This window comes from Capra hircus, chromosome 5 (assembly GCF_001704415.2).
Source record: "Capra hircus breed San Clemente chromosome 5, ASM170441v1, whole genome shotgun sequence".
NCBI classification, from domain to species: Eukaryota; Metazoa; Chordata; class Mammalia; order Artiodactyla; family Bovidae; genus Capra; species Capra hircus.
The window spans coordinates 50,290,552-50,303,148 of record NC_030812.1 but is presented as its reverse complement, the minus strand read 5'-3'; the positions used below and the strand labels follow the sequence as shown (position 1 = coordinate 50,303,148).

Below are 12,597 nucleotides of genomic sequence, written 5' to 3'. Positions count from 1 at the left end.
TTAGCAACTGTTATGTCTTCTTGATGAATTTTCCCCTTTATCATTAAACAGTGTTCATCTTTGTCTCTTGCTACCTTTTTTTGGCTCAAAGTGTGTTTTGTCTGATAAGAGTACATACAGATACTACATCTGCTTCCTTTTGGCTATCATGTGTTTGGAGTATCATCTTCCATCCCTTCACTTTGAGCCTGTGTTTGTCCTTAGAGCTGACATGAGTCTCCTGAGGCAGCATGTTCTTGGGTCTTGTTTTTTAATCCATCCAGCCACTCTGTGTCTTTTGATTGGTGAATTCAATCCATTTACATTTAGAGTGATTATTAACAGATGAGGACTGAGGACTGCCATTTTATCTTTTTTTCTGGTTTGTCTATATGTACATTCTTTCTTTTTCCTTATGTCTACACCATTTTCATTTGTGGGTTTTGTGGTATTTTTCTCAGTTTTCTCTTTTTTTATATTTTCTATCTCTGCTCTAGATTTATATCTTGTGTTTACCTTGATGTTTCTGTGAAGTGTCTTACAGATGAAATATTTCTTTTTCTGCTGATAGCACATTTTATTTGCTTGTACAGGTTCTGTCCTTTTTATCTTCCCTTTTGTGTTTTTTGTTGTCTCAACTTTTGCTTTTTTATGTTGTGATTTCATTACTAAATTAGTAATTTTTATTGCTTTTCCCTCTTTAACCTTTATGCTATAATTATTTAAAAGATTTTTTATCTGTATTATCACTTTATTCAGTGTTTTGTGTACTTTTATCTTTTTGTTTCAAGTAGAAGAGCTCCTTTCCACATTTTTTATAAGAGGTCTTTTGCCTCAGTTCCTTTGTCTGGAAAAGGCTTCATTTCTCTTTCATATCTGAAGGATAACTTTTCTGGATAGCGTAGGCTTGGCTGGTAGTTTTTAATCTTTCAACATTTTGAGTATTCTCTCCTGGCCTATATAGATTTTCTGTTGAGAAATCTGATCGCCTAATGGGTTACCTAATGGTAGGTTACCATTCTTTTTCCCCTGGATGACTTTAAAATTCTTTCTTTGTCATTGATCTTTTCTCAGTTTTAATATAATTTGTCTTGGAGAAGGTCTTTTTGCACTAAAGTAAACTAGGTGTTCTCTTGGCTTAATGGACTTGTATATCCAGTTGCTTCCCCACGTTTGGGAAGGTCTCAGCTATTGTTTCTTTAAATAAACTCTCTACTCCCTTCTTCCTTTCTTCTCCTGTGTGTGTGCTCAGTTGCCCAGTTGTATCCAACTTTTTGACCCTATGGTCTGTAGCCTGCCAGTCTCTTCTGTCAACACTGAAGTGGGTTGCCATTTCCTCCTCCACAGGATCTTTCCAACCCAGGGATCAAACCTGTGTCTCCTGCAGCCCCTGAACTGGCAGGCAGATTCTTTTACCACTGAGCTACTAGAGAAGAGAAGCCCTCCTGCTTCTCCTGGAATGCCCATTACTCTGTTGTTGCCTTTCCTAATAGAACTGGATAATTCTTACACAGTTTCTTCATTTAAAAAAAAAACTTAGGTCTCTCTCCTCTCCTCCCTATGTCATTATAAAATTTCAATCTTTTTAAACATTTATTTATTTATTTTTGACTGCATTGGGTTTTTGTTGTGATGTGTGGACTTCTCTCTAGTTGGGGCATGAGGGCTCCATGGCAGGTGGGATCCTAGTTCCCCAGCCAGGGATCAAACCTACATCCTCTGTATTGAAAGGTGGATTCTTAAACACTGGGCCACCAGGGAAGACCCACAGCTTCTGTCTTTGAGCTAGCTGATTCTCTCCTCCATATGGTCTGTTCTGTTTCCCGTATGTTGTATACATTCTTCATCTCTTTTTATTGAGTTCTTCAGCTCCAGAGTTTGTTTGGTTGTTTTTTAAGAGTTCAGTCTCTTTGGTAACATATTCCTTCTGTTCATTAATTTTATTCCTAAGCTCGTCGTACTACTTTTCTATCTGAGCTGTCTTGTAGCTTTCTAAATTTCTTTAGGTGGTGGTGGTGGGTGGTGGTGGTTTAGTCGCTAAGTCATGTCTGACTCTTGTGACCCCATGGACTGTAGCCTTCTAGGCTCCTCTGTCAGCTGTTTTAATTTTATCAATTAGATTGCAGTGTTGGGTGATTTTAAGTTTGGCTTCTGGAGAATTGTTGTTCTCTTTTCTGACACCAGGTTACTTTGATTTTTCATGTTGCTTGATGAAAATTGTTCCTCTGATGTATTTGAAGGAACAAACACCTTTTTTCTTTAGTAAAGCTTCTTTTTTATTTGATTTTAATAATGTAACAGGTTAATGATGAGAAGCCTTTCTTTTGTTTTTCAGTAGGTGGCACTATAGTACAAGTTTTTGATTTCTCTTATCTGCGATGCCTGTGGTTAGAGTGAGAATTGGCACTTTTCACCATCCACTGCTTCTGCCAGAGGTAGCGTCTGGTGCCCTTGTCACTACTTTGCTTTTGGGGTTGCTGGTACCTTGTTGCGACCTAGGTCACTGGTGTGGCAGGTGTCTCCACCATGTCTGGGGTCTTCTGGGTCCACTGCAGTGGGGAGAGAGGGTGGGTGCAGTGAGGAGCTGGGGTCTGGAGCTGTCACCACGTTCAGGCTTATTGGTTTCATGGACACTGCTGCTGTGGGCAGAGGGGCCAGAGTCACATGGGTCTCTGACTGGAGGGGTGCTGTCGCTGTTGTTGCCTGGTTCCCTGTAGCCTTAGTCACTGCTGTGGCTGAGAGGCCAGTCATTGTGTCACCTGCCCTACTGCTCAGGTTTTCTTTGGTGTTCACTGCTGTGACTGGGGATCCAGGACTGCAGGTACCACCTCCACTATTTCCCCAGGCCTGCCGCCTCTGTGTATTTCAGTCCAGCCACTCTTTTTTTTTTTTTCTTTTTGGCCATGCTGTTTGTGGGATCTTAGTTCCCCGACAAGGATCAAAACAAACCAGGCCCTTGGCAGTGAGAGTTTGGCATCCTGACTACTGGACTGCCAGAGAATTTTCAGTCTATCCAGTCTTTTGTACAATTGTACAGACGTGTGGAATTCTCTGCAGTCCTCATGTATTGGGCAGAGACACTTTTACTGAATTAAGGATATTTTACTATTAATATTAATAGTTGTAGGTTAAAAGGAAGAGATGAAGTCCCTGGGATTCTCCAGGTAAGAATGCTGGAGTGGGTTGCCGTACCCTCCTCCAGGGGATCTTCCCAACCTAGAGCTTGAATTTGCATCTCTTACAACTCTTGCGTTGGCAGACGGGTTCTCTACCACTAGCACCACCTGGGAAGCCCAAATTGGCCTAAATGGTGTTCAGGCAGTAAAGAATCCGCAATGACCGAGTTCAGTCCCTGGGTTGGGAAGATCCCCGGAGGAGGGCGTGGCAACCCACTCTAGTATTCTTGCTTGGAGAATCCCCATGGACAGAGGAGCCTGGTGGAATATGGTCCATGGGATCACAAAGAATCAGACACGACTGAGCACTCTAAGCAGCAGCTGTGTAGATAATTTATATTTTATATATTTTTAATGTAGAACATGACTGAGTCTTTTGGGTCATAGGAGTCTTCTATGCTACATTTATACCCATTTATCATATAAATAGCTTTGGATCATTTTTATAGCACTTTCTCATTTGTTTCCCCTTTTCTGTTACACATTTCTATCCAATCTATTCTTTACATTAATGCCAAAAGTGATTTTTCTAAAAGTGCTGCATTGGTGATTCATTTTTCCATCCTTATAAAACAGAACAAAATAATCTTTTTAATTTACCACAACCTACCAAATACAAAGCGTCCTACTGTCTTAGCTCTATTCTCTTCATGCTTTTATCTCCCACTGGACTTCATATATACTATTCTCCCACCAAACTCACATTGTCAGTCTACCCAGGTACTACCAATGCTTTCCTCATTTCATTCTCCTGCCTGTGTCCACCCTGGTCAGATATCACACTACTTTGAAGCCTTGTTTCTGTTCCTTGAAGGTGAGTGATTTCTCCGTTTGGTGAAGTTGTAGCTCTCTTCTGTGTGCTTTTGTCCTGAAGCTCTCTGTATTATGGTTCTATGTGTACATGACTCACTCCCCTTAAAGTGTAAAGTTCTTGACAGGCTTTTTAATCATGTTTTATTCTATTCTGAAACACAACACCACCACTGAATTTTTTTTTTCCTTTTGGACCAGCCACTGGTTTTAAGGGCTTGTTACTGGTTCAGGACAAGATAAAGAGCTGGCATCAGAGTATAAGTCAATTGTGTCACTAAGCACACTGGTTTAGCTTACTTTTTTATACAATAAGACTTTGTTACTTAGAAGAAGTCTGTTTATTTACATTCTGGTACAAGCAGATTGATGTTTTAAGCAGCATTACTTTTCAGACCCAAGAAGAACATAGGTTCCTAATAAATGAATCCCAAGATAATTTGTTCCTGTCAGGTGTTACATAATCAAATACGTGTTTTGCTGCTTTCAAAATTCACTCACTGTTACTTTGGCCTAGGAAGCATATGATACTAAATTTCAAGAAGCAGTAGACTTGTGTAAAAAGAAGGCGTAGAATTTCTAAGAAAAATTCTTGAACAAATGTCCTTAATTTATCCTATCAAGTTCAAATTTGAATAATCTTAATAAGATGTTCTGGTTTATTTTTCAGAAAGGGAAATCATGCATTGACTTCCTAGAGACCAGTAAAATCTTTATTAGATCACAAGATAGAATTTGATTCTTAGAAATATATTAACAGGAAATTCTCTATTTTTCCTGTTACTGCTATAGATAGACTAGGAATGGCAAATGTATTTTTTATGATCTTTAGATAGCTGTTAAGAATGTAACCAGAATTTGTATAAAGGAAGAAAAGGGAAGGAAAACTGAATAGCCTTCTTTTGAAAAGTCAATGGGCCATGGGTATGGCAGTGTATTAATGATAGATGATTTAACTAAATTAATGTTAAATTGTTCAAGAAAGTTTGAATTATGCCTGTGGGTATATTAAGTGAAGATTTAAATTAAGTAATTGATGATAGAGTAACATATTAACATGGTATGCTAAACTCCATTAAGAAATAGAAAAGAAAACAACTTGGAGAATGATGGGCCTTCCCAGCAGAAATCTGTTGGACTGCTGGTAACCAGTAGAGCCAGTGTTCACCCAGTATTTGTTCAGAACATTTGTTATTTGTTTTAGGGTTCTCTGGTGGGAGAGGTATTTTTTTGGACTTATTTATCATCTTACTCAATCTTTAATTAAAAATTTGAAAAAAAAATAAATATACACATGGTTCAAAAATTCAAAACTGTAGAAAGATATACAGGGAACAGCAGTCTTTCCCCTGTTCTGTATCTGTATCCCTTGTTCTGTACCTGCCTAGCTCTTACCTTACTGTAGTCCACCATTTTTATTAGTTTGGGAATCCTTCCATAAGTTTATTGTGTAAATACAAATATATGTGTAGTTGGCTCTTGAACAATGCAGAAATTAGGGGTGCTGACCTTCCAAGCAGTCAAAAATTTCTCTATGACTTAGATGGTCCTTCCGTTTTTTGGTTTCTGCATGCTTGGACTCAGCCGACCAGGGATCATGTAGCACTGAAGTATTTATCGCGCGCATGCAGATCCACACCGTGCAGACCTGTGTTGTTCAAAAGTCAACAGTGCTCCCACATGCCCCTAGTTTTTAACACAAACAAACAAACATTCATAATAGCCCCATATCTTACCTACTGTTCTGAACACACTTCATTTGTTCCACTTCATAAAATATAATAAAGATTCTTCTGTATCAATATGTATAGCTTTTTCATTGTTTTTGATAGTTAAGTCCAGAGTGCCCATGAAGATCTATGGTTAGTTTTTAAAACATTTTTTTTTTTAATTTAAGAAATTTGAGTAGCTTCCCGAGTTTTATGATGTTATCTTAAATAATGTATTTTTGTGTTTTCCTACAATAAACCAGAAATAAGTCCAGGCCAATCTAGATAGCTTTCAATCTATGCAATCTTTTTTTTCCCCAAAATTCTTTTATCACAGTAAAATACATATTAAAAAACTCATCATCCTAACTGTTTTTTCAGTGGTATTAAATGCATTCACAATGTTGATAACTATCACCTCTGTCCATGTATGTAAGTCTTTCCATTTTGTAACTGAAACTCTGTACTCATTAAACAATAATTCCCCATTCCCCACTTCTCCAAGACTGTGGTAATCACCAATTCTAATTTTTATCTCCGTGATCTTGACTACTCTTAACTACCTCATGTAAGTTGACATACCATGTTTGCCTTATAATTTCACTTAGCTAATGTTGTTAAGTTTTATCCATATTTTAGTATGTTGCAGAATTTTCTTCTTTTTTTGAGGCCAGATAATATTCCATTCTGTGTGTGTATGTATTCATTCGTCTGTTGGACACTTGGGTTGCTTCCATGTATTTGCTGTTGTGAATGATGCTGCTGTCAACAAGTGCGTACAGATATCTCTTTGAGATCCTGTTTTCAATTCTTTTACGTGTATAATTATATCCAGAAGTTTTCCAAAATTTCTGGATCATACTTTAAATTCTATTTTTTATTTTTTGAGGAACTACCATATTGTTCCCGCAGCGGCTGTACTATCTTACGTTACCACCAACAGTGAACCAGAGCTGTGTTTTCTCCACATCCTCACCTATGCTTGTTTTCTGTTTGTTTTTTAATAATAGTCATTCTGTTAAGTTTTAGGGGGTATCTAATTGTAGTTTCCATTTGCGTTTTCCTAACAATTAATGATGTTGAGCATCTTTTCATGTGCTTTATCAGCCATTTGTATGTCTTCTTTGGAGAAATGTCTTTTCAAACCCTTTTCACATTTTTGAACTATTTGTTGTTGTTGTTTGTTCCTGAAGCCTCTGTTTGTCTGTGATCAGAAGTAGCAGTTAGAGCATAGATCCCTGATATTTGAAGGATAGGGTCCTTTTTTCCTACTCTGGCCTCCCACAAGCCATCCAAGGCTGTGCTAGGAACATGAGCACAGCTGCTTACCACATGGCTAGAAGTGGGGGATAGGTAGGCTGCTACTGTGCTAAAGGCTTAGACTGACAAAAATTAACCACAATATACTGTCCAAGTCTTAGAATCTGCAAGCCTTCAGTAGGCTCCAGAGTTTCAAAACAGTTGCCTCAGATTCTGCCAGTTCAGTTGTTTTCTAAGTGGGCAGACAGACTCCTGGCCCTTACTGCTTTTCCTTTTCCCAGAATTCCTTCTGTGTAATCTTTTTGTTAAGTGATTAGTGGGAAGTTCTGTAGACAACTACTGGAGCAAACTGTTTAAAACTACTTACGCCATTGGTTTTTAAAATGGCATTTTTCTTTGTTGTTGTTAAGCAGCAAAATTCTTTTTACAAATGAAATCTGATATGGATTTCCAACATACAAAACTGATAAAAAGCAGAACAGCTCTGGCCTGACATTTGCTCCCTTATCTGTATCCATCAGTCCCACTCGCCTTTTCTTTTTCTTACCTCTGCTCTGAGGAAGCCTATTTGGGTGGAGAAGAGATTAAAAATAGATTAGCATTTCCCAAGATATGTACTAAGGAATGAATATTAATGTTGAGGGATGTCAGTGGATACTGAATGGAAAAATTTCATAGTCAAATTAATTTTGGAAACCTTGAATTGATAAAAGTTAAACCTCGTCTTTTACTGTGAGCATTTAATAAATTCATGTGAACTGTAAATCCCCAAAAGGGAAGATAATATGTATAACATTTGCCAGACTTACTTGACCATCATTTTTTTCTTTTGAAGAGGTAACTTGAAGAACACTAATTTGAGAACCTCATTCCTTTATTCTGTAATAAAGTTGAGCCATGAGAAATTATATGACTTGTTCAGGGACACCCAACACTATGTTATTTCAGAAAGGTTTTTAGATACTTAGTAGACACTCAGTAAATTGGAGTCAAAAACGGAACCAAAGCTCCTATGCATAGTGTACTGTTCTTTTTTTATACTACACTGCCTCCTAGATTTGGGACTTGTTCCACTAAGTGCCGTATACATATACTGTCTAAGGAAAGTCTGCCATCAGTTTTTATTGTGTATTGTGCTCTCAACAATGCACAGTACTTACAGGAAAACAGAAATGTAATATATGATCTCAGTGCATAAGGAAATCAAGTAATTGTGGTGTAACACTTTTGTCCATTCACAGATAGCATTTAACTGGACTAGTTGTTCATAATAGTGATGAGGAAGGCACAAATGTCCCTCCCCACTACAGTTTAAATCTACTCATATACATTAAAGATTCAGTTCAGTTCAGTTCAGTTCAGTCGCTCAGTCGTGTCCGACTCTTTGCGACCCCATGAATCACAGCACGCCAGGCCTCCCTGTCCATCACCAACTCCCGGAGTTCACTCAGACTCATGTCCATCGAGTCCGTGATGCCATCCAGCCATCTCATCCTCTGTCGTCCCCTTCTCCTCCTGCCCCCAATCCCTCCCAGCATCAAAGTCTTTTCCAATGAGTCAACTCTTCGCATGAGGTGGCCAAAGTACTGGAGTTTCAGCTTTAGCATCAGTCCTTCCAAAGAAATCCCAGGGCTGATCTCCTTCAGAATGGACTGGTTGGATCTCCTTGCAGTCCAAGGGACTCTCAAGAGTCTTCTCCAACACCTCACTTAAAAAGCATCAATTCTTTGGCGCTCAGCCTTCTTCACAGTCCAACTCTCACATCCGTACATGGCCACTGGAAAAACCATAGCCTTGACTAGATTAGCAAACAGTGTAAGAGAAGAATGGATGTATATGTAGTCATTTGAAGTTAACATCAATATTAAGGTCATTACTAGGAAAATAATTTAAGATGTATATATTTTTTAGCATACAACTGCATAAAAAATTGGATATATTTTTTTGGCCATGCCACTTGGTGTGTGGGATCTTGGTTCCCCGACCAGGGATTGAACCCTGGCCTTTGGCAGTGAGAGCATAGAATCCTAACCACTGGACCGCCAGGGACTTTCCCAAAATTGAATTGTTTTTAAATTGTTCTTGAAAAGTACACTTTCTTCTCTGGCTATTATACTGAAGATGACAAAAGTTTGAATTATTCTAAGTTGTTTTGTTAGCTTCCAAGGCCTTCACAAATTGAAGTATCATTTAAATACTTGATCATATTTGGTGGTATTGATGAGTCTGCACAATGATCATATATTTTTCCCTTATTAAATATTGCAGGAAGTCTTCTAGAGTTTAAAGAAAGAAAAGGTACAAGCTTGTGGCAAAAAAATTTTTTTGCATTGCATTTAAAGGATTGTATTTGCATTAACTAGATAATCTGCTAATTCAGCCCCCTTTTTCCTTATACTTGCATTACAGTTGATGGAAATACCTGGGCGCAAGTAATTGCCTTATACCCAACTCTAGTGGAATGCATCACCTGCTCATCTTCCGAAGTCTGTTCTGCCCTGAAAGAGGCACTAGTTCCTTTTAAGGATTTCATGCAGCCACCAACATCCAAAGTTCAAAATGGAGAATCTTGAGCAGCTACTCTAAATTTACACAAGAATGATAAATGAAAAATCTTTGCTCCTCAGTGAATCTTCTGTGAGAAGGACGTTTCTTACTACAAATAATTCTTGGCAGCTGTTGTTGGCCTCCTTTAAATTGTACTTACATGAGTTACGTAATTCATATTACAAGCTTACACGTCAACAAAGGCTCCTGAATGAGTAGCAGAGCAAGCCTTTAATAAACTGATGGGAGGAATCGTTAATTCTACAACGTACTTGCTACCGTATCTTCAACTGGTGATTTAAAAGTGAGCTTATGTACAGTTTGTGGTGTATGTGTTAATGATGTACTTTTTAAAAAGAAAGAAAAGATACTTCATTTAATCAGATTTATTAGGCTGGTGTTTTTGCGCCCTTTTTCTAGTACAAAATTGTACTAAAATTTTATGCAAGATGGTACTGTAACATTCCATTTTGTCTATAACCAGCCTTTGTAAACAAAGGGAACTGATCAACTTGTGTGTATAATAAATGGTACAGTTCTGTATAAAATTGTTGCATTTGTTATTTAAATTTTTAAAATATTGATAATGTTAAATGCTTGAGGCTGTATGTATTATTAATACAAAATTGTTTGCTTACATTTTTACTTATAATTTGCCTTCTTAAGTGGCAGATATGCTTACCATATGATTATGCAGTTAGCTTAATGCTTATTTTGAATGTATTTACTAGTGACTATTAAAAATCTGACCAGAAAGGTCACAAAAACACAGCAGCAGATAGTTTATGGTTTTGCTGATTCTGCAATTTTGAAGTATGGATTATTATTAAAACTTAATATGTTGAGATGAATTGCAGCACTATAGCTCCATCATACCTCATTTCTTTAAATATCTTTCCCAGATTTCACTTAAGTCTGTCTCTTTTTATATTTACTGTCTGGATTTTAAAGACTTTTCATATTTTATATTTCTACTGACTTTTTTCCCCCCACTGACTAACAACATTGATCATCGTCTTTGAAATATGACCCAGCCAAGATGATTTTAGATTTCCTAAAAGTTTGCTGTGAGGTTTTGTTCATTTGAGTGTTTCATTTTGTAATATCTTCTCAAGAAGAAAATAACGCTGCTAATCCACAAATACAAACCATGTGTGTACTCCAGAACAAGGAGAAGTGCATTTTTGGAGACAGAGTAGCATTTAGAAGTACAGTAAACTTTCTGTCATGGAGTAAATGCTAATTTTGTTTCACTTTCCTATGTTAGTGAAGAAGAGAAGTGCTCTTGAATATACTAACTTAATTATTTCTTAAAAAACTGACCTAACTCACTGTATTTTTTTTCCTTTAATGGATTATGGTATTATATTTTTCTTCTGAGTTACATTTTCATAGTTATTTATGTGAAAATGCAAATATGTTTAAAAAATGATTATTCATGAATTATAATAGTCTTAGTATTATTTTAGTGTTCTGAAAAACCTTTGAGTTTAATAGAAATTATAAATTTCAGCCTCTTGAATAATTATAAAACTACAATAAGGTATTAGAATTGAGTAATGAATTAGATACAGTTTTGAGGGTGTTGTAATTGTGTATTTAATTTGCACTATTATCTGTATTTAATTTGCACATGTGATAAGGTCTTTTTTTCAAAGGGATGCTATTTTTATTTACACTAATTGATGAATTTCTATTTTATAATTTCACCTAAAGTTAAGATAAAATATGGCATTTCCTAGATTCTATCTTCAGCATTTCCTTAAAGTTGTTAAAAAAAAGTTCAATCTGTGTATTTAGTTTATTTTCTGTATTTGGGTGTTAAACTGGGAATCAGAAAAATCTGTATATCACTGCTTAAGTGTTGAAATAGAATAAGAGGGGTAGTTTTCCAATTCAGTAACACGTTAAAAATAGTGCCATGAATTTGCATGAAGTAAAAATATGTCTATTCTTGAGAAATAACAGATCAATTGCAATGAAAATAATTATTTTCTAGTGAAAGTTAGATGTGAGACAAGGTTATGCCGCATATATTTATATAAACTGAGTAGTTTTAGCTAACATTGCATTAATTTTTAATGCTAGGACCATGCCCTACAGATTAAAATATATATATATATGTATGGTATGTATACATACCATACATATATTATATGAATGTATTAATACTATAGTATGATAATCATCCCAGTCTTAGTGATAAACAAAGTGGGCTGCCCACCTGCTGGTATGATTTGACAGGTTTTTCCTCCCAGAGTATCTCTTGCCACCGCCAGGAATCATTACTAACAGTTCATTCCCTTGAGTCAAGGCTGCATTTTCTAAAATATCCTGATCCCTGGAGAGGTTAACACATTTTCCTCTTGTTGGTCTGAATTGCTTTCTTTAGTTACTAGAAACACTGAGCTGTGTGTGTGAATTTACTGGATGCTAGGAGATTCAAAAAGGACACTCCCAAAGCTGAGATAATTTTATAGCACATTTGAGACTATAACTAGGCCTTAAAACAGTGGTAATAATGTCCTTTGGGATACATATTATAAATACAGTGAGTTTTAAGCCTCACATAATCACTTTTTGTCACTGACAGTGCCTATCTTATATAGATTACTGAACAATTGGCATATGCCAAGTGGATTAAAGTCCTTTTCTGACTGTTTTCCATTAAAAAAGAAACAAACTAATTTTCAGCTTGAGTAATTTGGTTTCCTGTAATGCTACCACTGCCAAAAAGAAGCAGATCATTTTGTTGTTTCTTATTGGGTATTTCTTTATAGAAACTAGTGTTAAAGTTTTGTTAGTTTTACTGTATACTTTTGTGAGTAACATTTATTTATTAGGCTGCTGGATGCATAAAAGTCTGGCTTAGAACCATTTTTTACTTGCTTTCATTTTAAATTTTACTGCATTAACAGCTGTGTCATTTCTTATCTGTTTTTCCCCTGTGATTATTGATTCAACTTTTGCTGTATTCCTTAAATTTTTTGCAGTGCAGAAGGAAAAGATGGACAATTTAGCATATATATTTTTATTCTGTTTCATAATATTCACTTAATTCTGTAGTAGACCAATAACTAGGTTGTCCTTTCTCAGTGTAATCTTGGAGTATTTTG

At 36.4% G+C, this 12,597-nt stretch overlaps 1 protein-coding gene across 6 annotated transcripts in view; it reads left to right on the top strand.

The window, feature by feature from the left end:
* The window catches only part of MON2 (MON2 homolog, regulator of endosome-to-Golgi trafficking), a 115,556-nt gene extending 103,388 nt beyond the window's left edge, over positions 1 to 12,168 (top strand). For all 6 annotated transcript variants that reach the window (XM_005680247.3, XM_005680246.3, XM_013963913.2 and 3 more), the window contains one exon: positions 9,344 to 12,168. In XM_005680247.3, the coding sequence (XP_005680304.1) occupies positions 9,344 to 9,507 (164 nt within the window). In that variant the 3' untranslated portion in view covers positions 9,508 to 12,168. The remainder of the gene's footprint in view (positions 1 to 9,343) is intronic.